The following is a 26,689-nucleotide window of genomic DNA, read 5'->3' as shown; positions in this document are numbered from 1 at the left end:
TACAGGTGGGGGCCACCACGCCTGGCCCCAGCCCACATCTTGACAGCAGCCGTAGAAGGAAGTTTGGGCCAAAACAGCCAGGCCACCTCTGGATTCCTGGCACTGAGAACCTGGGAGGTCATAATGTTTATTATTGCCGAGGCCACCATGGATTACACAGCAATAAACAATGGCAATAAAACAGATACACACATACTGCTTCCATATAACTCGCCACAACTTTTTCGGGTAGATAAAAATTTTTCCTCTTTTTCATTTTAGTTTTATTAATGCTACATGTGTAATTTACCAAACGACCTTCTAGGACAAGTAAGAGAGTATTAATAGTAATTAATAAAAGGTTTCCAGGTCAACCAGTATCCTGTAAAAGTTTAGATGCACAGTAATGAAGAACTCTAGAAATAATCCACCTCGTCCGTCCGTCTCTGCTGAGATCACAAATGGGTGGCCCTTTAGTCAAGTCAGAGCCATAGTTATGGTTTGGAACTGGTCAGAATTTAGGTAGTATTGCCAAGCGTGGTGGCACACGCTTGTGATCCCAGTACTTGGGAGGCTGAGACAGGAGGATCACAGGTCTGAAGCCAGCCTCAGCAATTTATCAAGGCCCTCAGTAATTTAGCAACCCTGTTTCAAAATAAAGAATAAAAATAGGGTTGGAGTGTAGCTACAAGATATAATGCCCCTGAGTTCAATCCCAAGTAACACACATACACATACACACACACACACACCCGCATACACACACACATACACAGTAGGTAGTATTTGTTTTACGTGCTAGGGATTGAACCCAGGGGCATTCTACATCTAAGTGCCCCCAACCCTTTTTAATTCCTTTTTTTTTTTTTGTACTGGGATGGAATCTGGGGGCATTCTACCTCTGACCTACTTATTTTTTATTTTTTATTTTTTATTTTTATTTATTTTTTTGGTGGTACTGGGGTTCCTGGAAGACCTTCTACCTCCGGGCTACACTCCCAGACCTATTTTATATTTCTGAAACAGGGTCTCTTATGCCAGCGCGGCTGGCTTCAAACCTGCGCGATCCTCCTGTCTCTGCCTCCCAAGCGCGGGGATTACAAGCGTGCGCCACCACGCCCGGCCTTTATTTTTTATTTTGAAACAGGGTCTCACTAATTTTCAGAGGTCCTCAATAAGTTGTTGTGACTGGCCGCCAACCCTTTTTATTTTTATTTTTATTTTTATTTTATTTTATTGTTTGTGTGATACTGGGGATTGAATACAGGGGATTCTACCTCTGAGCCACAGCCCCATCCCTATTTTATTTCTTAGTCTGAAACAGGATCTCACTGGGTTATTGAGAGTCTTGCTACATTGTCAAGGTTGTCCTTGAACCTGCAGTCCTCTTGTCTCAGCCTCCCAAGTACTGGGATTACAAGCGTGTGCCACCACACCTGGCTCCCTTTTTTATTTTTTACTTATTTACTTACTTGTTTATTTACTTACTTTTTTTTTTTTTTTTGGTGGTGGTACTAGGGGTGGAACCCAGAGGCTTTCTACCTCCGGGCTATACTCTCAGACCTCTTTTATATTTTATTTGGAAACAGGGTCTCACTAAGTAGCTGAGGCTGGCAGGGGCATTCTACTCTGAGCTACACTCCCAGCCCTATTTTTTATTCTTTATTTTTGAAACAAGATCTCACTATATTGTGGAGGGCCTCACTTATGTAGCCGAGGGTGGTCGTGAACCCATGATCTTCCTGTATCAGCCTCCCAAGTACTGGAATTACAAAGGTGTGCCCCCACGCACCTTGATTTTTATTTTGAAACAGGGTTTCAAACACTGAGATCCCAATGAGGAGCTAAGAAACCAGCTAACCAACGTGGGTGATTTCTGAACTAAATTCAGGGAAGAGAAATGAGATAGTGGAATACAGTGGGAGATGTACCTGGTTGGAGAGAAGACAGGTGCAAAGGCCCAAAGGTGGAGCCCACCTCTCCCTCAGCTTATCTGGGCTTGTGGGAGCAAGGAGAGAGAAAGGGGCCAAAGCCTGTACCAGACAGAAGAGCCTGCTGGACGGACATAAGAAATCCCAGGCTGCCGGGCGTGGTGGCGCACGCTTGTGACCCCAGCATTTGGGAGGCTGAGACCGGAGGATCGCGGTTCGTGGACAGCCTCAGCTACTTAGTGAGGCCCTCCGCAATTTAGTGAGACCCTGTTTCAAAATAAAGAATAAAAAAAAAATAGGGGAGGGGGTGTAGCTTGGAGGTCAAATGCCCCTGGGTTCCATCCCCAGACCCGCCAAGAAAAAAAAAAAAAAAAAAAAAAAAAGAAATCCCAGGCTGATCTCCATGCACTGGCATCTCCTGAGAGAAGATAAAGTTTGTTTGTTTGTTTATTGTTACTGGGAGGGAATAAACTCAGGGGTATTCTACCTCTGACCTATACGACCCAGAATTTTTTATTTTTTATTTTCTTTTTCTCTTTTTGGTGGTACTAGGGATTGAGCCCAGTGGCATTTTACCTCTGAGCTACACCTCCGACCCTACTTTTATGGGGTTTTTTTGGGGTGGTGGTGGTACTGGGTGGAACTCAGGGGCTTTCTATCTCCGGGATATACTCCCAGACCTATTTTTTAAATATTTTATTTGGAAACAGGGTCTCACTAAGGTTCTGAGAGCCTCACTAAGTAGCTGAGGCTGGCTTTGAACCTGCACGATCCTCCTGTCTCAGACTCCCAAGTACTGGGATTACAAGTGTGCGCCACCACGCGCGGCTTTATGTTGGTTTTGATACGGGGTCTCACTAGTTTGATGAAAGTCTCCCTACTTGCTGAGGCTGTCCTAAAACCTGTGATGTTCCTGTCTCAGCCTCTCAAGTACTGGGATTATAAGTATATGCTACCACGCCTGGATTTATTTTTTATTTTGAAATGGGATCTTACCAAGTTGCTGAGGCTGGCAGTGAACTTGCGATCTTCCTGTCTCAGCATCCCAAGTACTGGGATTACAGGTGCACCCCACTTCCCACTGGGAATCAATCTTCCTCTCAGCTCTCTCTGTCCTGAGCCCGGGGTTCTGCTTGGTGCATCTGTAGGACAGCCAGAAGCAGTGCCTATTACGGTTACTGCAGCTGTGTGGAAGGGGAGATTTCGTGGGACCCAGTGTGCTGACCTGGGGGCTCAGGGCTCCAGGCAGGGTGGGAGAGAGACCAGGAGTGTCCTGAGTCAGGCCCAGAGCAGAGGTAAGGTAGGAGGTGTGACACAGGGCAGGGCTGATTGCTGAGCTCCTGTGAGCTCCTGTGCTCTGGCCTCTGCTTCCTCCTCCTCCCTCCCTGCCCAGTCTCTGGCCTCACCAATGGGCTGGGAAAGGGGAAATTCTCAAGTTGAAAGTCCAGCAGGTGGAAGAGCAAGCCTGGGACTCCTGTGTCCTTCCCGTGTCTGGACACATGGCCAGGGCTGGCGGGGGCCGTGGGGCCTGGGGCAGCTTGCTGCTACTGGTAAGTCCTCACTACCCAGGAAGAGGCGGGTCCCAAGGGAGGCACAGGTCAGCCCCACTTTTGGAGGGCCAGGGAGCTGGGCCCCTGAGCTGGGAGGTGAGGAAACGGGTTGGCTACCGCCTGGCGAAGGAGGCTTCCAGCGCCAGGAAGACGGGAGAAATCCAGACTGCAGGGACCATGGACGCTGGCCTAGAAGAAGCACAGCTGTGCTAAGACGGACCCAAGATCAGGCTGCTGCTCCTCAGACCCCAGGGTCCAGCCCTCCTCCCTCAGACCCAGGGGTCCAGGCCCAGCCCCTCCCTCGCTCAGACACCGGGTCCAGACACCAGCCCTACTCTCTCAGACCCAGGGGTCCAGGCCCAGCCCCTCCCTCCCTCAGACCCAGGGGTCCAGGCCCAGCCCTCCTCCCTCAGACCGTGCTGTGTGGTCTCCAGATTCCAGTTTCCCTTCTATGTCTCCCTGGTTTGTTGATCGCTTCCCTGCCCCCAGTCTTCCAAGGCTGTATTTTCGAGAAAGTGAAACCATTGGGTTTATCTCCTGACCTATGGTAGAACCAACCTCAGCTCGGTGTCCGTGGGGCCCCGCCCTGCCGTAGTATATCTCCACCCTGCCTGGAAAACAAGGATGTCGGGGTGACCTCGAAACAATTTACCCCTGCACTTCTCAGAAAGGTGACTCATGGATGGGAGGAGAGAGGGAGTTTACTGAGCTCCCCACTGGCCCTGCAGTCTCACCTGGGTCCTGGCAGGTGTGGCTGGGTCTAATCGCCACTTCCCTGGCTCTCTGCAGATCCTGTGCAGCTGGATAGGGCCCAGCACAGCTGGTAAGTGATTCCCCTGCACTCACGTCCACACAGGATGGGACCTCAATCAGGGAGGCTTTGGCTGTCCTTGGGAGGGCCTATGAACATGGTTGTTCATGGACTCAGACAAGAGGTCAGGGTGGTGGGAGGGACGGTGATGATCTATTCTGTGTTTACACTGGGCCCTCAATCCAGTTGTCAAGGAGAAAACTCAGAGTGATTGCTCAGACCAGCAGCTCCATCACCCTGTGCTAAGCGGTCCCTAGGGGACCAAACACACAGAACCTCACCTATTGGGTCCAGTGGGCTAAAGATGGTGGGGGAAATGAGAACTAGCCTGAAATCTCAGTACTTGGGAGGCGGAGACAGGAGCATCACAGGTTCATAGCCAGCCTCAGCAACTTAGTAAGGCTCTCAGCAACCTAGCAAGAGCCTGTTTTGAATAACAAAATAAAAGCAGGCTGGGGCTGTAGTTTATAGGTAGAAGGCCCCTAGTTCAATCCCCAACACCACACACACACACACACACACACACACACACACACACACACACACAGTGGGTATCTCACTCTCATCTCAATTGGAAATACACGTTATAGGAGGTCAACAGTCACATGGAACTGTGCTGCTGTATTGCAAACACAGGCCTGAGCCGCCCTACCTCCACCTGCCAGGTCCTGGGGTTGAGGAAGGCTGGAAAATATGGGCACCAGAAACTACAACTGATTTCTCCTCCTGACCCTATTTTCAGACCCCAACCCAGTCAGAAACCTGAGAGCAGAAGCTCAGAACACCAGCTCCATCACCCTGCGCTGGGAGGCCCCCCTGGACGCAAACTCACAGAACCTCACCTACTGGGTCCAGTGCACAGGGGATGGGATCAATGAGACCCTAAGCACGGCAGACACCAGCGTCACTGTGGATGGACTGAAGCCAGGATCCTTGTATGACTTTTGGGTGTGGGTGGAGAAGAATGGGGTTCACAGCTCCCCAGAGACTCTGAGCGCTGCCACAGGTGAGCGGGGCCCTCATTGTCCTCCCCCTACCCGCCCTTCCCTCTTACTCTTCCTTTTCTCCTCCTCCTTCTACCTTCTTCCTTCCTCCTCCTCCTTCCTCTTTTCTCCTCTTCCCTCCTCCTCATGATAATGAGGATTGAACCTGGGTACATTCTACTTCAAAGCTATAGCCCAGATCTTTATATTTTATTTTTGTTTGTTTGTTTGTTTGTTTTTATGGTACTGGGGATTGAGCACAGGGGTATTCTACCTCTGTACTACACCTACCCCAGCCCTTATTTAAAAAAAAATTTTTTTTTTTTCGGGCCTGGGAATGGAATCTAGGGGCATTTGACCTCTGAGCTATGCCTCCTGCCATACTTTTTATTCTTTATTTTGAAACACGGTCTCACTGAGTTACAGAGGCCCTCACTAAGTAGCTGAGGCTGTCTGTGAACTGCGATCCCCTGGTCTCAGCCTCCTGAATGCTGGGAGTACAAGTGTGCGCCATCACACCGGTCTTATATTTTAAATTGAAACAGGGTCTCACTAGGTTGATGAGAATCTTATAGGTGCTGAGGCTGTCCTCAAACCTGTGATCCTCCTGTCTCAGCCTCCCAAGTACTGGGATTACAAGTGTGGGCCATCACACCTGGATCAGGCCTTTATATTTTTACATTTGTGTGTGTGTGTGTGTGTGTGTGTGTGTGTTTGTGTGTGTGTGTGTGTGTGTGTGTGTGTGTGTGTGTGTTACTGGGGATTGAATGCAGGGATAATGCCTTTGATCTACACCTCCAGGCCTTTCTATATATATATTTTTTTTTACATTTTTGTTACTGAGGATTGAAACTCAAGACAATTTACTTCTTTTTTTTTTCTTTTCTTCGTGGTACTAGGGATGGACCCAAGGGGCTTTCTACCTCTGGGCTGAGCTACACTTCCAGACCAATTATATATTTTATTTGGAAACAGGGCCTCACTATGTTTCTGAGAGCCTCACTAAGTATCTGAAGCTGGCTTAGAATCTGCACACACGATCCTCCTGTCTCAGCCTCCCAAGTACTGGGATTACAGGTGTGTGCCAACATGCCTGGCTGAGACATTTTACTTCTAAGCTGCACCCCAGCTTGATTTTATTTCTTATTGAAAACAGCCTCTTACTATGCTGCTGAGAGCCTACTAGGTTGCCAAGGCTGGCTTTGAACCTGGGGTCCTCCTGTCTCAGTCTTCTAAGTACTGGGATTATAAGCGTGTGCCACCACACCTGACCTCTATTTTACTATGAAACATGATCGTGCTATGTTGTGGAGGCTGGCCTTGATCTTCCAATCTTCCTGTCTCAGCCTCCAAAGTGTTGAGATTACAGGCATGTGCCACCGTACTCTGCTTGGGTGTATTCTTCAAGGTCAGATTGATTAAATATTTGCTTTCTGAAGCCTTCCTGGATTGGCTCTGCTCTGAATTATACTTCTGTGTCCTTAAATCCCAGCATATTTTCTCTTCCTCTTCCTCTCCCACACTCTTTTTATTTAAAAATCTACTTTTTAGCCGGGCGTGGTGGTGCACACTTGTAATCCCCGCGCTTGCAAGGCTGAGACAGGAGGATTGCACAGGTTCGAGGCCAGCCTCAGCTACTTAGTGAGGCTCTCAGCAATGTAGTGAGACCCTGTTTCCAAATAATGTATAAAAAAGGTCCAGGAGTATAGCCTGGAGGTAGAAAGCCTCTGGGTTCCACCCCCAGTACCACACACACACAAAAAAAATCTACTTTTATAGTAGGGCTTGGTGGCCCATGCTTGTAATCCCAGTGCTTGGGAGGCTGAGAAGGGAGGATCTGGGTTTGCGGCCAGCATAAGCACTTAGTGAGGTCCTCTGCAACTTTGTGAGACCCTGTTTAAAAATAAAGAATAAATAATAGGGCTGGGGGTGGAGCTCGAAGGTAGAATGCTTCTGGGTCCCATCACCAGTACTGTAAAAAAATATGTATTATTTTATTGGTGCACTGTTGTCACAGGCAGTAATTAGTACACAGTGAACCATATATATTCACACAGCACTTGGCAAGCTCCCCACAGCCACCTCCATATTGGTTGGAGATTGGCAGTGGTATTCTCACATAATCTCACTTAGCATAACATTCTCCAGGTCCTATTTTCATTTTATTGTTTTGAATCGGGGTCTCACTAAGTTGTCGAGGGCCTCCTAAGTTGCTGAGTCTGTCCTTTAACCTGTGATCCACCTGTCTCAGCCTCCCAAATCAAGTACACTTCTGTGCCACCATACCTGGCTGAGACGCTGTTTCTAAATAAAAAAGATCAGGGCTGAGTGAGGTGGCATGCGCTTGTAACCCCAGTACTCGGGAGGCTGACACAGAAGGCTAACATCCTCAGCAACCAATGAGTGAGACTGTCATCAACCTAGTGAGACATTGTTTCCAATAAAAATAAAATAGGGCTGGGGCGCTTCTTGGAGATAAAAATGCCTCTGGGGTTCAATCTCTTCAGTAACAAAAAAAAATATATAAAAAAACCAAAAGATGTAAGGCTGGACGTCGGGGCCCATGCTTGTAATCCCAGGGTTTGAAAATCTGAGACAGGAAGATCTCAGGTTGAAGGACAGCGTCAGCTACTTAGTGAGGCCCCTTGCCACGCAGTGAGACCCTGCTTCAAATAAAGAGTTAAAATAGAGAGCTCGGGGTGTAGCTTGGAGGTAAAATACCTCTGGGTTCCATCCTTATTACTGCAAAAAAAAAAAGAAAAAACGAAAAAAAAGTATATCAACAGTAGAATCTGTAACTGATTTCTCCTCCTGACCCTACTTTTAGCCCCCAACCCAGTCACAAACCTGAGAGTGGAGGCTCAGAACACCAGCTCCATCACCCTGCGCTGGAAGGCCCCCCAGGACGCAGACGCACAGACCCTCACCTACTGGGTCCAGTACACAGGGGATGGGAAAAATGAGACCCTAAGCACGGCAGACACCAGCATCACTGTGGATGGACTGAAGCCAGGATCCTTGTATGACTTTTGGGTGTGGGTGGAGAAGAATGGGGTTCACAGCTCCCCAGAGACTCTGAGCGCTGCCACAGGTGAGTGGGGCCCTCGTTGTCCTCCCTCCTATCTGTCTTTTCCTCTTCCTTTTCTCCATCCTCCTCTTCCTCATTCTCCTTCTTCTTCCTTCTCATCTCCTCCTCCTCTTCCTTTCCCTCCTCTACCTCTTTTTTGTGGTACTAAAGATTGAGCCTGAAGGCATTCTACACTGAAACTATAACCTAATTCTTTTTATTTTTTATTTCTACTCTTTTTTATGTGTGTTTAGTACTAGAGATTGAACCAAGGACACTAGACTTTTAATCTATGCCTCCAGGCAATTTTGTTTTTCATTTTGACTTTATTTTTCATGCTGAGTATTGAACCCAGAGGCATTCTACTTCTAAACTACACCCAGCTTGATTTTGGTTTTTATTTGTAAACAGGGTCTCACTAAGTCGCTGAGAGCCTCACTAAGTTGCCAACACTGGCTTTGAACCTGCGATCCTCCTGTTTCAGCCTCCCAAGTACTGAGATTATAAGGATGTGCCAGCATACCAGGCCTATTCTTATTTTGAAACAGGGTCTAAGTTGTGGAGGCTGGCCTTGAACTTGCGATCTTTCTGTCTCAGCCTCCCAAGTGTGAGATTACAGGCATATGCTACCATACTCTGCTTGGGTGTATTCTTCAAAATCAGATGAACTATCTGCTTTCTGGAGCCTTCCTGGATTGACTGTGTTATACTTCTGTGTCCTAAAATACCAGCACATTCTCTATACCTCTGTCTCTCTTTTTTTTTAGATATTTATTTATTTGTTTGCTTATTTATTTATTTACTTATTTATTTATTTACTTATTCAGTACTGGGGATGGTCCAAGGGGCATTGTTTCTCTGAGCTATACCTCCAGCCCTATTTTTTATTCTTTATTTTGAAACAGGGTCTCACTAAGTTGCAAAGGGCCTCACTAAGTAGCTGCGGCTGGCTTTGAACCTGTGCGATCCTCCTGTCTCAGCCTCCCAAATGCTGGGATTACAAGCATGTGCCACCATGCCCAGCTTCTCTCTCTTTTTAAAAAATCTACTTTTAAGCCAGGCGTGGTGGCACACGCTTGTGATCCCAGCACTTGGGAAGCTGAGATGGAGGATGCACAGGTTCGAAGCCAGCCTCAGCTACTTAGTGAGGCTCTCAGCAGCTTAGTGAGACCCTGTTTCCAAATAAAGTATAAAATAAGTGTGGGAGTATAGCCTGGAGGGAGAAAAGCCCCTGGGTTCTACCCTCACCACACACACACACACACACACACACACACACACACACGTGTAATTTATTGGTGCACTGTCGTCTCAGGCAGTAATTGGTGCAGAGTGAAGGGTTCTATGTGCACGCAGCACTTGGTGAGTTCTCCCACGGCCCCCTCCATACTTGGTTGGAGATTGGCAGTGGTATTCTCACATAATCTCACTTAGCATAACATTCTCCAGGTCCTATTTTCATTTTATTGTTTTGAATCAGGGTTTCGCTAAGGTGTCGAGGGCCTCGCTAAGTTGCTGAGTCTGTCCTTTAACCTGTGATCCACCTGTCTCAGCCTCCCAAATCAAGTACACTTCTGTGCCACCATACCCAGCTGAGATGCTGTTTCTAAATAAAAAAGATCAGGGATGAGTGAGGTGGCACGCGCTTGTAACCCCAGTACTCGGGAGGCTGACACAGAAGGCTAACATCCTCAGCAACCAATGGGTGAGACTGTCATCAACCTAGTGAGACATTGTTTCCAATAAAAATAAAATAGGGCTGGGGCGCTTCTTGGAGATAAAAATGCCTCTGGGTTCTACCTTCAGTACCAAGAAAAAATGTAAAAAACAAAAGATGTAAAGCTGGGCGCCGGGGAGCACACTTGTAATTCCAGCGTTTGGAATCTGAGACAGGAGGATCTCAGGTTGAAGGACAGTGTCAGCTACTTAGTGAGGCCCCTTGTCACTCAGTGAGACCCTGATACAAAATAAGAGTTAAAATATAGGGCTAGGGGTGTAGCTTGGAGGTAAAATACCTCTGGGTTCCATCCTTATTACTGCAAAAAAAAAAAAAAAAAAGAAAAAAAAGGTAGAATATCAACAGCAGAATCTGTAACTGATTTCTCCTCCTGACCCTATTTTCAGCCCCCAACCCAGTCACAAACCTGAGAGCAGAAGCTCAGAACACCAGCTCCATCACCCTGCGCTGGGAGGCCCCCCAGGACGCAGACGCACAGACCCTCACCTACTGGGTCCAGTACACAGGGGATGGGAAAAATGAGACCCTAAGCACGGCAGACACCAGCATCACTGTGGATGGACTGAAGCCAGGATCCTTGTATGACTTTTGGGTGTGGGTGGAGAAGAATGGGGTTCACAGCTCCCCAGAGACTCTGAGCGCTGCCACAGGTGAGTGGGGCCCTCTTTGGCCTCCTTTCTACCTGCCCTTCCCTCCTCTTTCTCCTTTTCCTCCCTCCTCCTCCCTTTTCTCCTTTTTTATTCTCCTCCTCTTGCTCTTCTTCCTTCCCTTTTTTTTTTTTTTTTTTTGGTGGTACTGGGGTTCCTGGAAGCCCTTCTACCTCCGGGCTACACTCCCAGACCTATTTTTACATTTTTGTTTAGAAACAGGGTCTCCTAAGCCAACGCGCACGGCTGGCTTCGAACCTGCGCGATCCTCCTGTCTTTGCCTCCCAAGCGCGGGGATTACAAGCGTGCGCCACCACGCCCGGCTTCTTCCTTCTTTTTTCCCCTCCTTCTCTTCTTCTTCCTTTTCCTCCTCCACCTTTTTTTGTAGTACCGAGGATTGAGCCTGGGGGAATTCTCCCTTCACGATATAACTCTAGGTCTTTATATTTTTTATTTTTACTTTTTTATGTGTGCTTGGTGTTGGGGGTTGAACACAGGGAATCTTTACCTTTGATCTATACCTCCAGGTGTTTCTATTTTTTATTTTTACTTTCTTTTGGTACTGAGTAGTAAACCCAGAGGCATTCTAATTCTAAACTATACCGCAGCCTGATTTAAATTCTTATTGGACACAGGATCTCACTATGTTGCTGAGAACCTCCCTAAGTTGCCAAGACTGGCCTTGACCTGGGACCCTCCTGTCTCAGCCTCCCAAACACTGAGATTATAAGCCTGTGCCAGCACACCTGGCCTATATTTGATTTTTTTTTTTTTTTTGGTGGTACTGGGGTTCCTGGAAGCCCTTCTTCCTCCGGGCTACACTCCCAGACCTATTTTATATTTTTGAAACAGGGTCTCTTATGCCAGTGCGGCTGGCTTCGAACCTGCGCGATCCTCCTGTCTCCGCCTCCCAAGCGCGGGGATTACAAGCGTGCGCCACCACGCCCGGCCTATATTTGATTTTGAAACAGGGTCTTGCTAAATTGTGGAGGCTGGCCTTGAACCTCCAATCTTCTTGTCTCAGCCTCTCAAGTGCTGGGATCACAGGCATATGCTATCACACTCTGCTTGGGTGTATTCTTCAAGATCAGATTAAATATCTGCTTCCTGGAGCCTTCCTGGATTGGTCAAGTGTTTCCATGAATTGCTGTGGGATCTCCCCTCTCAGGGGACCCATAGTGAGTCTCAAGTATGAAGAGAAGGAAAATTTCTCCAGAAGCCGGATGTGGTGGTACCCACCTGCCATCCCAGCACTTGGGAGACTGAGATGTCAGGGTCTCAGTTTTGTGTGTGTGTGTGTGTGTGTGTGTGTGTGTGTGTGTGTGGTACTGGGGGTGGAACCCAGAGGCTTTCTACCTCCAGGCTATACTCCCAGACCTTTTTTTAAATATTTTATTTGGAAACAGGGTCTCACTAAGTTGCTAAAAGCCTCACTAAGTAGCTAAGGCTGGCTTCGAACCCGTGCGATCCTCCTGTCTCAGCCTCCCAAGTGCGGGGATTACAAGCGTGCGCCACCACGCCCGGCTAGGATCTCAGTTTTGTTCAAAATAAGAAATAAAATAGGGCTGGAGACGTAGATCAGAGGTATAATTCCTGTGAGTTCAATCCCTAGTGCTACAAAAACAAAAACAAAATCACCCACCAGAGATTTGGTTCACACTTGTTGAGTGAAACTTGGGAGCCTTTAATTCTTGGCCCTATGGCCTAAGATGACTAAAGTTGGCAGAATTCTCTAAAATCTTGGAATGTCTAGGAGTGAGAAAGGACCTGCCCCTGGATGGCCATAGGAGAAGCAGTTAGAGAGGGTCCGATTTTGAGGGCCATGAGAGGTGAGTGGACCTCCAATCCCACCATCCCGGGGGATTCCATAAGCTGCAGCAATGCAGAGTCCAAGGCCTCATGGGAATTGTAGTTTGAGGGGATTTGGGTCCATCTGTGGGGAACAGGAAGTTGATGGGTGAGACCCAGGTCTGTAACCAGGATACAGGGTGTGTACAGCTTCCCCCAGGACTTGGCCCCTAGGCTTTTTGCTGTGGGCCACCCCCCTCAGACATAGAGTCATGGTAACTGGCACAGTTCAGCTGGCTACAGAGGGAGGTGAGCAGCCCAGGGAGGCTGTTCCTTGAGGACCCACTCCCTTAGGGCTCTGTCCTCCCTTCCCAGCTCCCAGTGAGGTCAGACAGCTAAAGAAGGAAAATCAAACCAACAACTCTGTCACCCTGAGCTGGGAGGCCCCTGCAGACCCCCACTCTCAGCTCTACACCTACTGGGTCCAGAGGGACAGTGAGGAACATGGCCAGAGGGAGGAAGACCCCACAGGAGGCTGGGCCAACTCGACAGGCAGTACCAGTGAGACGTGGTACATCGTGGGGGCCCTTGAACCTGGCACTTTATATAACTTCAGTGTGTGGGCAGAGATGAATGATGTATCCAGCTCCACACAGATCCTTACAGCGTCCACAGGTGAGATGTCCCTCCTCCCTCTACTTGGTGGGTTGGACATGGGTCAGATCTCTAGGGCCTGGAGAGGTGAGAGGGCTACAGATCCCATCATGCCATGGGGTCAAGAGGTCATAAGCTGTAGCAATGTAGAGGGTCCAAGGCCTCATGGGAATTGTAGTTTGAGGGGATTTGGGTCTATTTGTGGGGAACAGGAAGGTGATGGGTGAGACCCAGGTCTGTAACCAGGATACAGGAGGAGTCTAGATTCTCCCCAGGACTTGACTTCTAGGCTTTTGCTGTGGGCCACCCTCCTCAGACATAGAGTCATAGTAAGTGGCACAGTTCAGCTTAGCTACAGAGGGAGGTGAGCAGCCCAGGGAGGCTGTTCCTTGAGGACCCACTCCCTTAGGGCTCTGTCCTCCCTTCTCAGCTCCCAGTGAGGTCAGACAGCTAAAGAAGGAAAATCAAACCAACAACTCTGTCACCCTGAGGTGGGAGGCCCCTGCAGACCCCCACTCTCAGCTCTACACCTACTGGGTTCAGTGGGCCAGTGAGGAACATGGCCAGAGCGAGGAAGACCCCACAGGAGGCTGGGCCAACTCAACAGACAAGACCAATGAGACGTGGTACATCGTGGGGGCCCTTGAACCTGGCACTTTATATAACTTCAGCGTGTGGGCAGAGATGAATGATGTATCCAGCTCCACACAGATCCTTACAGCGTCCACAGGTGAGATGTCCTCCTCCCTCTACTTGGTGGGTTGGACATGGGTCAGATCTCTAGGGCCTGGAGAGGTGAGAGGACTACAGATCCCATCATGCCATGGGGTCAAGGGGTCATAAGCTGTAGCAATGTAGAGGGTCCAAGGCCTCATGGGAATTATAGTTTGAGGGGATTTGGGTCTATTTGTGGGGAACAGGAAGGTGATGGGTGAGACCCAGGTCTGTAACCAGGATACAGGAGGAGTCTAGATTCTCCCCAGGACTTGACTTCTAGGCTTTTGCTGTGGGCCACCCTCCTCAGACATAGAGTCATAGTAAGTGGCACAGTTCAGCTTAGCTACAGAGGGAGGTGAGCAGCCCAGGGAGGTTGTTCCTTGAGGACCCACTCCCTTAGGGCTCTGTCCTCCCTTCTCAGCTCCCAGTGAGGTCAGACAGCTAAAGAAGGAAAATCAAACCAACAACTCTGTCACCCTGAGGTGGGAGGCCCCTGCAGACCCCCACTCTCAGCTCTACACCTACTGGGTCCAGTGGGCCAGTGAGGAACATGGCCAGAGCGAGGAAGACCCCACAGGAGGCTGGGCCAACTCAACAGACAAGACCAATGAGACGTGGTACATCGTGGGGGCCCTTGAACCTGGCACTTTATATAACTTCAGCGTGTGGGCAGAGATGAATGATGTATCCAGCTCCACACAGATCCTTACAGCGTCCACAGGTGAGATGTCCTCCTCCCTCTACTTGGTGGGTTGGACATGGGTCAGATCTCTAGGGCCTGGAGAGGTGAGAGGGCTACAGATCCCATCATGCCATGGGGTCAAGAGGTCATAAGCTGTAGCAATGTAGAGGGTCCAAGGCCTCATGGGAATTATAGTTTGAGGGGATTTGGGTCTATTTGTGGGGAAGAGGAAGGTGATGGGTGAGACCCAGGTCTGTAACCAGGATACAGGAGGAGTCTAGATTCTCCCCAGGACTTGACTTCTAGGCTTTTGCTGTGGGCCACCCTCCTCAGACATAGAGTCATAGTAAGTGGCACAGTTCAGCTTAGCTACAGAGGGAGGTGAGCAGCCCAGGGAGGTTGTTCCTTGAGGACCCACTCCCTTAGGGCTCTGTCCTCCCTTCTCAGCTCCCAGTGAGGTCAGACAGCTAAAGAAGGAAAATCAAACCAACAACTCTGTCACCCTGAGGTGGGAGGCCCCTGCAGACCCCCACTCTCAGCTCTACACCTACTGGGTCCAGTGGGCCAGTGAGGAACATGGCCAGAGCGAGGAAGACCCCACAGGAGGCTGGGCCAACTCAACAGACAAGACCAGTGAGACGTGGTACATCGTGGGGGCCCTTGAACCTGGCACTTTATATAACTTCAGCGTGTGGGCAGAGATGAATGATGTATCCAGTTCCACACAGATCCTTACAGCGTCCACAGGTGAGATGTCCTCCTCCCTCTACTTGGTGGGTTGGGCATGGATCATCCTCTAGGGCCGGGAGAGGTGAGAGGGCTACAGATCCCATCATGCCATGGGGTCAAGAGGTCATAAGCTGCAGCAATGCAGAGTTCAAGGCCTCATGATATCTGAGAATGTGTCCATTTGAGAAGAAAGACAATGAGAGAAGATGAGTTTTTGAGTCTAGGGGGAAGCTATGGGCCAGTTTTCAGAGAACCAACATGACAAGGTGGGTTTGGGAGTGAAAGCCGCCATGGGTGGTTCTTGCTGACTTCTTTTGTTCCCTTTACCAGCTCCAGACTCTGCCTCCATCATCTCCTGTGTCAGCATCTCAGCAGGCTACGGGGTCCTCCTGACCTGGTCCTGCCCCTCCGGGGGCTATGAGGCCTTTGAGATGGAGGTGGGAGGGCAGCGGAGCTCCCAGGACAGTTCTTCCTGTGGGAAGGGCGTGTCTGTGTCTGGACTGGGGCCTGCTGGGTCCTACCCAGCCACTGTCACAACTGTTTGCAATGGATTGAAGGCCCAGCCTGCGTCTGTGACCTGCCACACGGAGAGTGCAGGTGAGCGGGACCCAGTGCAGAGAGGAGGTGACCCACCAGACTGTGGAGAGGGAGGCCCTGGGTTCCTTGGTCTTTTGCCTCTTGATTTCTCCTTCCTTCCTTCCTTCCTTCCTTCCTTCCTTCCTTCCTTCCTTCCTTCCCCCTCTCTTCCTCCCTCTCCTGTTTCCCCCCCTTTTTTTCTTTTTGGTACTGGCGATTGAACTCAGGGGCATTCTACTACTGAGCTACATACTCAGCCCTTTTTATTTTTTATTTAGGTAGGTGTGTGTGTGTGTGTGTGTGTGTGTGTGTGTGTGTGTGTGTGTAACGGCATTGAACCCAGGGGCATTCTACCTCTGAGCTACACCTCCAGACCATCTTATTTAATTTAATTTAATTTAATTTTTTATTTCAAACAGGGTCTCACTAGGTTGATGGGAGTCTCACTACTTGCTGAGGCTATCATCAAATATATCTACAATCCTCCTGTCTCAGCCCCCTAAGTACTGGGATTACAGGCCTGCACCACCATGCCCAGCTATCATTATCTATCTTAGAACATTTTCATTACCTGAGAAAGAAAACTCACTCCCTTAGTTATCTTTAATTCTCCATTCTCTACTGCCTGCCCTAGACAACTTGTAATTTCTATCTCAGTAGATTTTTATTTCTAATCTACTTTCTATCTTGAGTCTAGATTTTTCTGTCCTGGCTATTTCATTAAAAATGAAATCAGCAAAGCATTGTGGTACATACCTATAATTTCAGGACTTGGCAGGCTGAGACAGGAGGATCACAGGTTTGAAATCAGTACCTGGGAAGCTGAGACAGGAAGATTGCAGGGTTGGGGTGAGTCTCAGCAAGTTAGTGAGTCCCTGTTTCAAAATTTAAAAATAAATAATAAAAAGGGCTGGGATTGCTCTCTGGGTTCCTTAGAATAGAAAAAAGTAAAAAGGAAGGAAGGTAGGAAAGAGATATAAAAGATGCTTTGGGTCAGGACCTGAGGACATGGGAGGGAAGGAGGTCGTCCTTCCTGTTCGCTGCCTTCACATCTTCACTGTGGGTTCTGAGCACCGTGAGGTGGAGACAGACAGGGGAGAGGGCTGTCAAGACCGGGGATCTAGGGGCTCCCGATGGCTTTTCCCAGGGGTCATTGCCGGAGCTGTTATGGGCGTCCTCCTGTTCCTCATCCTGGTGGCCCTGCTGATTTTCTTCCTGAAGAAGAGGTGAGACTCCCTGCAGGACTGACCACCTGGAGGGTGGGGCCAGACAAGGAGAGGCGAGGAGCCCTGGTTCCAGCCTGGTGCTCTGAGCCTTACACCCCAATGTCCTTTCCCCAGGAATAGGAACCAGACGAAGGCAGCGCCCAAGGACCTGGTGTTCAGGTGAGTAGAGGGCTGGGTGGGGGCATCTGAGAGGGTCACTGTCAGCTCAAGTCAAGGGGTGTTTGCTGAGCCGGGTGTGGCGGTGTATGCCTGCAATCCCGGTACTTGGGAGACTGAGACAGGAGGATTGCAGTTTCAAGGACAGCCCAAGAAAGGCAGCAAGACCCTCACCAACTTAGTGAGAACCTTTTTGAAATAAAAAAAAATAGGATTGGAGGTGTAGCTCAGAAGTAGAAACCTCTGGGTTTAATCCCAAATGAAACCCAGTACCAAAGAAAAAATACTCATATGAATACAGAAAGGAGGGAGAGAGGGAGAGGTTGGAGGGAAGAAGGGAAAGAAGGAAGGAAGGAAGGAAGGAAGGAAGGAAGGAAGGAAGGAAGGAAGGAAGGAAGGGCCACCACTCTGGGGAAATCACTCAGGCAGAGGGACCAGCACGCGGGAGGCCTGAAGCAGCGGCCTCTGTAGCTGGGTGTTGGGACGCTGTGCCTCTCTGAGCCTGCACAGGGATTGGGAGGAGGGGTTAGGAAATGAGTTCAGAGAGGTGTCAGGAAGGCCTAGACCAGGTAAAGCCTTGCAGATGAAAGTAAGGGCTTTGGGATCCTTTCTGAAAAGGGAGTTTGGGGAGGGTTTGAATAGACTGTGACAGAATCCAACATGTCTAAGAAGCAAAGGCAGAGCAGGCATGGTGGCGCGGCCTGTAGTCTGGAGGCTGAGACAGGAGGATTGCAGGCTTGAGGTTAGTCCCAGCAATTTACCGAAGCCCTCAGCAACTCAGATCCTGCTTCAAAATAAAAGACAAGCCAGGTGTGGTGGCACAGGCTTGTAATCCCAGTACTTGGGAGGCTGAGACAGGAGGATCTGCAGGTTCAAAGCCAGCCTCAGCTACCTAGTGAGGCTCTCAGCAGCTTAGACCCTGTTTCCAAATAAAATATAAAATATAGATCTGGGAGTGTAGCCCAGAGGTAGAAAGCCCTGAATTCCATTCCCAGTACCAGGGGACAGTGGCCTCTGAGAGCAAACCTGCTATCCTCTGATCTCAGCCTACCAAGTTCTGGGATTTCAAGCATGGCCCACCATGCCTGGATTCCCTTTATTTTATTTTATTTTTTATGGTACTGAGGATGGAACCCAGGGGCCTCTACCTCCTGGCTATACCCCTGACCTATTTTATATTTTATTTGAAAACAGGGTCTCACTAAGTTGCTGAGAGCCTCACTAAGTAGCTGAGGCTGGCTTCGAAACCTGCATGATCCTCCTGTCAGCCTCCCAAGTACTGTGATAACAAGCCTGTGCCACCGCGCCCAGCTTGTTCCCTTTCCTTTTCAAGGCCAGATAATATTCCATTGTGTGGATAGAAGCCATTCATCTACCAGTAGACGCTTGGGTTGCTTTTACCTTGGGCTATTGTGAATAATACTAACATGATCATGGGTAGACAAATATCCCTTCTTCTTCCTCCCTTTCTCCTTCCCTCTTTCCTTCCCCTCCCTTCCTTCCTTCCTTCCTTCCTTCCTTCCTTCCTTCCTTCCTTCCTTCCTTCCTTCCTTCCTCTCCTATGGTACTAGAGATTGAGCAAGGGGCATTTTACCTCTGAGTTAACCCCAGCCCAATTTATTTTTATTTTTGATTTTAAAACAGTGCCAGCTAGGCCGGGCGTGGTGGCGCACGCTTGTAACCCCCGCGCTTGGGAGGCGGAGACAGGAGGATCACGCAGGTTCGAAACCAGCCTCACTGGCTTAAGAGACCCTATTTCCAAATAAAAATATAAAAATAGGTCTGGGAGTGTAGCCCAGAGGTAGAAGGGTTTCCTGGAACCCCAGTACCACCAAAAAATAAAATAAAATAAAAAATAAAATAAAATAAAATAAAACAGTGTCAGCTAAATTGTTGAGGGTCTTATTAAGCTGCCGAGGGTCTTGCTAAGTTGCTGAGGCAGACCTTGACCCTCCTGTCTCAGCCTCCCATGAACTGGGACTACAGACGTCACCACTGTGCCCAGTCCTTGCTTTCATTTCTTGGGCCAGGTGCCTAGAAGTGCCATTGCTGGGTCAAAATCATCTTTTCTATCTCAAGAGCACAGAATTATAGGAGGATAATTTTTTTCTCCTTTTCTTCCCGCCACAGCTTTCCAGAAGACATCCCGGCCCGAAACTTTGCTAACCATGTCAGGGAAAATGCGAAAGACAGCAACTATGGGTTTGCAGAGGAGTACCAGGTGAGTCGAGGGCAGGAGTGGGTGAGCTCAGCCCTACACACCCCAAACCCACTCCAGACCTTCCTACACCCTTTAGGATTAAGCTAAAGCAGCAATGCATATCTTGTTAAGTATGCGTTGAAATCTTAAAACAATGATGGGTATGTGAGCGATCTTTCCGTGACTTCTCCATCTGCCCCTTTGGCCTGTTTCCCCTGTCACCTGCTTTTCTGCCTGCCTCTAGCCTCCCTAAATCTTAAAATCCCCACAGGGTGGGTAGCACCCCTCTTCTTTATTTGTGGGTGTCACAGAACCCAGGGTATAAGGGAAACCGAAGGAGATGGTGGAGAGGAGAGGGGAGCTCTGGAGATTATTTTGGGAAAGGTGGAGAAAACCCAACAGCGCGCACTCCCTCTGCCTCTGCCCTAGCAACTGTCCCTGGAGGGATACGGACAGTCTCAGATGGTGGCTTTAGCTCCTGAGAACATGGCCAAGAACCGCTACAGAAACGTGCTACCCTGTGAGTTTTGGATTTCGGCTGCTTTTGTCTTCCACCCCTGCTCTCAGAGCTCCTCCGCCTGGAGCCTTGCTGGTCTCTTCCTCAGCTGAGGCTGCGCTGCTCTCAGTCCCTACAGAGCTCCCAGGGCCTGTGGCTGTGTGGGTGTGGCCTCTGTCCCTGGGCCTGGGCTTGGCTCAGCCTCTCTGGTCTGCCTGCATCTCTCCACTCTCTCTGCACCGCTAATGCTGGGCTCTTTTCCCAGATGACTGGTCGCGGGTGCCCCTGCAGCCCCTGTATGAGGAGCCAGGCTCTGACTACATCAATGCCAGCTTTGTGCCTGTAAGGCCGGGGTCGGGGCTGGTGGGATGCTCGGTGGGCGTGTAGGGGTGAAATCTGGAGGGGAGCGTCTGGTGAGGCCCTCATGTACCTGCTTTCCTCACCAGGGTCTCTGGAGCTCCCAGGAGTTCATTGCAGCCCAGGGTCCCCTGCCCCAGACGGTGGGTGACTTCTGGCGCCTGGTGTGGGAGCAGCAGAGCCGCACCCTGGTCATGCTGACTAGCTGTGTGGAGTCTGGCCGGGTGAGAGGAGACCTCTGTGCTGGTGCTAACCCCTGAGCCCAACCACAGTCCTGCCTGGGCCCAATGCAGACCCCCACCACCTCTCAGATTCCTCTGATATGACTCCACATCTTCAACATGGACCCCTCCCCTCCACTAAGGCTGCCCACTGGTCTCTTCGTGGGGTGTCTTGGTCCATTTTCTGTTGCAATGACTGAATACCAAAGATTGGGTTACGTATACATATACATGTGTTTGAAATTGAACCCAGGGACATTGTACCTCTGATCTCTACCCCAGCCCTACTTAACTAATTAATTAATTTTGGTGCTGACAATTGGGAACCTGGGGACATTCTACCATGAGCTACATCCCCTGCCCTAGTTTTTATTCTTTATTTTGAAACAGGGTCTTACTAAGTTGTTAAGGGCCTCACTAAGTAGCTGAGGCTGGCTATTAACCTGTGATCCTCCTGTCTCAGCCTTCTAAGTACTAAGATTACAAGTGTGCTGCCACCATGCCTGGCTTTTTTTTTTTTTTTTGAAACAGGGTCTCACTAAGTTGCTAAGAGTCTTGCTAAGTTTCTAAGGATGTTCTCCAACCTGCAACCCTCCTGTCTCATCCTCCTGAGTACTGATATTATAGGCATGTCCCACCAACCCAGCCACTTCCTGATCTTCAAGTACCCGCATCCTCCCCAGGTGAAGTGTGAGCATTATTGGCCTCTGGACGCTCATCCCTGCACACACGGGGACCTGCACGTGACCCTGGTGAAAGAGGAGGCGATGGAGCACTGGGCAGTGAGGGACCTGCAGCTCCTCCACGTGAGTCCCTCCACCCCCACTCAGGGTCTCCCTTAGGGTCCAAAAGCCGCATCCCTAGATCCTGTGCACTCTCCTCCCAACCCTCCCTCCTTCCAGATGAAGGAGCAGGAGACCCTATCTGTGCGTCAGTTCCACTACCTGGCCTGGCCGGACCACGGGGCCCCCCACTCTCCAAACCCTTTACTGGCTTTCTGGAGGATGCTCCGCAATTGGCTGGACCAGACCATGGAGGGAGGACCACCCATTGTGCATTGCAGGTGAGGATAGCTGCAATCCCTCTCCCTTGGGACCCTTCCCTGAATTCACAAAATGGTGTTAGATGGGTCCCCAGGAACTTAGAAAAGGTAGAAAAGAAGGAAGTGGAAGAATGACTGCAGGCGATCAAGAAGGGCTAGAAAGCAGACTTTATTTGTTTATTTATTTATTTTGTGCATCATTGGGGGGCATTCTACCTCTGAGTTATACCTCAGTCCTATTTTATTTTATTACTTTGAAACAGGGTCTCACCAAGTTGCAGAGGGCCTCATTTTTTTTTTTTTTGGTGGTGGTACTGGGGTTCACACACACACACACACACACACACACACACACACACACACACACACACATTTTTTTAAAACAGGGTCTCTAAAGCCAGTGTGGCTGGCTTGGAACCTGCGTGATCCTCCTGTCTCCGCCTCCCAAGCGCGGGGATTACAAGCGTGCGCCACCACGCCCGGCTCAGAGGGCCTCATTTTGCAGAGACTGCCCACACACCTGTGATCCTCCTCAGTGCTGGGATTACAAGCATGCTCCACCATGCCCAACTAGAAAGCAGATTTTAAAAGGGTGAAGCTGGGCATGTTGGCACCTACCTATAATCCCAGTATTTGGGAACAGAGACAGGAGAATTACAGGTTTAAGCCAGTCTCAGCAATTTAGAAAGACCCTGTGTTTTTTTTTTTATAGATATATTCTAGGTGAGTTTTAAATTTTTTTTTATTGGTACATTGTAGTCAAACATCTTAATGGGAAAGACCCTGTTTTGAACAAATAAATCAAAAAAGGTCTGGGGATCTAGCTTAGAGATAAGAGTACTCCTGGGTTCATTGCTCAGTATGAAAAAGAAGAAGAAGGAGAGGAGGAGGAGGAGGAGGAGGAGAAGGAGGAGGAAGAAGAGGAGGAGGAGGAGGAGGAAGAAGAGGAGGAGGAGGAGAAGAAGGAGGAGGAAGAAGAGTAGGAGGAGAAGGAGGAGGAAGAAGAGGAGGAGGAGGAGAAGAAGGAGGAGGAGGAAGAAGAGGAGGAGGAGGAGGAGGAGGAGGAGGAGGAGGAGGGGAGCTGAGTGTGATGGTACATATTTGTAATTCAAGTACTTGGAATGCTGAGACAGGAGAATTACAGGTTCAAAGCTAGTTTCAGCAAGTTAGCAATACACTCAGCAATGAAGCAATGCCCTGTTTAAAAATAAAAATAAAAGCCGGGCATGGTGGCGCACGCTTGTAATCCCCATGCTTGGGAGGCGGAGACAGGAGGATCGCACAGGTCTGAAGCCAGCCTCAGCTACTTAGTGAGGCTCTCAGCAACTTAGTGAGACCCTGTTTCCAAATAAAATATAAAATAGGTCTGGGAGTATAGCCCAGAGGTAGAAAGCCCTTGGGTTCCACCCTCAGTACCACCAAAAAAAAAAAAAAAAAAAAAGAAAGAAAGAAAGAAAGAAAGAAAGAGAAAAAGAAAAATCTAGGTGTGATGGCACCTAGATTTTATAATCCCAGTATTTGGAGGGCTGAAATAGGAGGATCAAGGATTCAAGGCCAGCCTCAGCAACTTAATAGGACCATTAATAACTTAGTAGACTATATTTCAGAATAAAAAAATTAAAAGTGCTAGGGATATAGCTCTGAGGCAGAATGCCCCTGGATTTAATCCTCAGAACCAAAATAAATAAATAAACAAGTAGATAAATAAATAATAATAGTAATAGTACTAGGGTTTAACTCAGAGGTAGAATGCCCTGATACTGAATCTTCATTCACACACACACACACACACACACACACACACACACACACACCCCTGCCTGCTAATGGAGACTACTGTCTAGGCCTGGAAGGAGTGCAAAGGGCCTTCTGGCAGCTGGAATGGAGCCTAACAGCTGGAAAGAACAAGAGTCATAGTTGGCACTTGTACTTATTTCTGCGATCACAGACCTGATCACAGACCTTGATCGCTGGCTGTTCCAAAAACACACCCCTCCAGCCAGCCCCGACTCCCCACTTCCCTCCCCTTCCACGGCCTGACCCTTGCCTCGCTCCTGCCTAGCGCTGGCGTGGGCCGCACCGGCACCTTCATCGCCCTGGATGTCCTGCTCCGGCAGCTGCAGAGTGAAGGAGTCGTGGGGCCCTTTAACTTCGTGAGGAGGATGAGAGAGAGCCGGCCACTGATGGTGCAGACAGAGGTGATGGGGCTGCTGAGGGGCTCGGGGTGGGCGGGGCGGTGTGAGGCCCTGGGGGAAGCATCCCTCATGCTCCTTGCCCCCTCCCCAGGCCCAGTATGTATTCCTGCACCAGTGCATCCTGCGGTTCCTCCAACAGTCAGCCTCAGCACCGACCCAGGAGGAGCCCATCTATGACAGTGTGGCAGATCTCATCTATGAGAATGTGGCTGCCATCCATGCCCACGATCTGGAGGTCTAAGTTTCAGGGTGCCGGAGCCTGCAGCCCACCTACACTCAAGTTTTGAATCTACACTGGAGCCTGTATTCCTGGACCCTTGTGAAAGCAGAGGGGCTCAGGACCCCAACTCCTGGTTTCTGAGGGGAGAGGAGTTTGCTGGGTCTTAACTCATGAGTCCTATGGGAGTCAGGACTTAGATCCCTGGTTTCTTCAAGAAGAAGAAGGATGGTAGGTGGATTTCCTAGTTTTATTTTTAGTTTTGATTTTTTGTGGAAATGGGGATTGAACTCAAGGGCATTTTACCTCCAAGCTACACCCCCCAGTTTCATTTTTTTGAATTCTTTATTTTGAAACAGGGTCTCACTAAGTTACAGAGGGCCTCACTAAGTAAGTAGCTGAGGCTGGCCACGAACCTGCGATCTTCCTGTCTCAGCCTCCCAAGTCCTAGTTTTTATTTTTCTAGGTAGTTGGGATTGAATTTAGGACCTCACATAAGAAAGTAGGCATTCTCTACCACTGAGCTACATCCCCAGCCCTTTTACTTTATTTCGAGTCAGGGTCTCGCTAAATTGTCTAGGCTGGCCTCAAACTTGCTATCCTTCTGTCTCAGCCTCCCAAGTATCTGAAATTACAGGCAAGTGCCCCCTCACAGGCTTAGATTTCCTAGGGGTGCAGGGTCTTAAGGAAACAGGCTAGAACCTGGATTCTGGGGGAAAAAAGAATCAGAGTCTATAATTCGAAAGACCTAAGCGGCATGGACAGGCAGGATACTGCCCTGTTTTTACTTCAGAACCCAATTAAGAGGGAAATTCCCTAATGTACATGACACACATTCACAAACATATCAAAGTCAATCACTAAGCAAACATGAGGAGGAGGGTGGGGGGAGGGGATCGGGTGGGAATTGGGGAAGGGCTAAATGAGTGATGTGTGCATGTAAGCCTCTACCATCTTGTACCCCATGAGGGTGTATTATTAAAATGCACTGATAAAATAAAAAAGAATCCAAATCAGTCTTCTGTGACCTAGGGTCAGAGGAATCCCACTGCCTGGGATCTCCCTGCACCCACTGTCTGCATATATTTTCCTCCTATTCATGTTTTATCAAATCACTTTTTCTTTCCAGACATTGCTCCAGTGGTTTTCTGGGTCCAGAAATTAACCTAAAAGTGTTTGAGTGGGAGTGGGCTCCTGATATTAGGTGCTGAACAGATTGTCTTTGGGGTGAGGAGGAAACTCTAGGGATCCATAATTTTGCACCAGGTAGTTGGATTGGATAATTAAGTCTCTCAGAGAAGCCTAGAGCACCAGGCTTGTGTCTGAGATCTGAGTAGTGTGGACGTGTTTGGCTGGAGCCCAGAGTGTGGGGGCTCTCATAGACCGTGTACTGTGTCTTAGCTCCTGGTCATGTCACCCCCACACATACCGGCCCCCTTCGCAACTCCGTGATCCCTTCAAGACATCCTGATTGCTGCTTTCAATGATCCTGTGTTCAGACCCAGATCTACTTCATGTTCCCGGGGTTCTTTCTGGTTCTGGACGCTTTGATCTACTCCCCACTAGGCCCACTTGGGACAGGATTAGCCACAGAGGAGCCTCCCTCCCAGGCCTTCTCCCTCCTAGTCTCCTGATGGTGGTCTAATGCTCATCTCCTTGCAAGCAGCCTCCTACTCTGGTGGCAAACCCACTTCTCCTGGAGCCCCCTCCCTTCTCCCCATGCTAAAACCCTTATAGTTTGGTTACTGGTGACAGCAGAGAGGACCCTGGATAGGAAAGCGTGGCTGGGGGTGAAGATGGGACACCGGGGACTGGAAGGGCAGGGCGCTTGATGAGGCCCAGATCTGACTGGAGGAACAATAGAATCGGTCTGTCCTGAGTTCTGATCTCAGTCCCTTTGTGTCTCAGTTTTCTTTCTGTGGAATGGGACAGTACTCAGTCCCTCCCCAGCAGGGCTCTGGTGGAAGAGGGAGGGGAGGTGGGGAAAGCTCCCTTCCCGCGCCTGAGGCATCACAGGTGATTGCTGGGGAGATATGGCCACTTTCTTCCCTGCAGAGGTCCTGGTGGTATGTGTGACACTGTCTTCCACCCAGGGTAGTGTCCCACTTCCCTGAGGCTCTGCTTTGGTTCGAGGCCTTTACCAACTCAGGAGGAAGGGATCAGGCTTTGGTGGCCCCCTTCCTTTTGCATCACCTATGCCTTGGACCCTCCTGGAGCTTCCTTCCCTCTGGGGGCCCTGATCCTGCTGTTCAGGTGAGCCCTCTTCCTCCACATCCCCAGAGGCCCCAGACCGCCTCCTTTACTTGGACCTTGTAGGAGGCCACCCTATCTTTGCTTGCCAGGCAGCGTCTCAGGCAGGCATTCCTTGTGTGTGTGTGTGTGGGGGGGGTATAGGGGATGGAACCCAGGGGCATTCTACCTCTGAGATACACCCCTAGCCCTATTTCTTATTCTTTATTTTGAAACAGGTCTCACTGAGTTGCAAACAGCCTCATTAAGTAGCTGAGGCTGGCTGCAAATCTCTATCCTCCTGTCTCAGCCTCCCAAATGCTGTAATTACAAGCATGGGCTACCACACCCAGCTTCAGGCAGGCATTTCTTCCCTCTGTGGTGGTCCCTTTGTAAGCCCCCTCTCCAGGGCTTCACAGGAGGCCTGAAGGACTGGGGCAATCTGAAGTTATGGGAGGGGAAATTCCTGCCTCAGCTCATGTGGCCAGCAAGCGATAG

General features: G+C 49.5%; 1 protein-coding gene across 1 annotated transcript; it reads left to right on the top strand.

Annotated features, from left to right (window-relative positions):
- Positions 1-4,084: 4,084 nt before the first annotated feature.
- LOC308268635 (receptor-type tyrosine-protein phosphatase H-like) lies at positions 4,085-23,986 on the top strand (the record flags this gene model as incomplete). Its single annotated transcript, XM_080703748.1, has 19 exons — positions 4,085-4,092; positions 4,189-4,283; positions 5,014-5,277; positions 8,082-8,345; positions 10,446-10,709; positions 12,870-13,169; positions 13,579-13,878; positions 14,287-14,586; positions 15,607-15,873; positions 17,000-17,078; positions 17,193-17,237; positions 19,365-19,455; positions 19,864-19,954; positions 20,196-20,272; positions 20,377-20,511; positions 21,192-21,314; positions 21,411-21,571; positions 23,613-23,748; positions 23,837-23,986. 19 exons carry the CDS (start codon positions 4,085-4,087, stop codon positions 23,984-23,986), a joined length of 3,150 nt encoding a protein of 1,049 aa, XP_080559874.1.
- Between the last annotated feature and the right edge of the window lie 2,703 nt (positions 23,987-26,689).

The sequence above is a fragment of the Muscardinus avellanarius genome, assembly GCF_963383645.1.
Source record: "Muscardinus avellanarius genome assembly, chromosome: 10".
NCBI classification, from domain to species: domain Eukaryota; kingdom Metazoa; phylum Chordata; class Mammalia; order Rodentia; family Gliridae; genus Muscardinus; species Muscardinus avellanarius.
The sequence above is the reverse complement of the archived record's forward strand: the minus strand, read 5'-3'. Positions and strand labels throughout refer to the sequence as shown.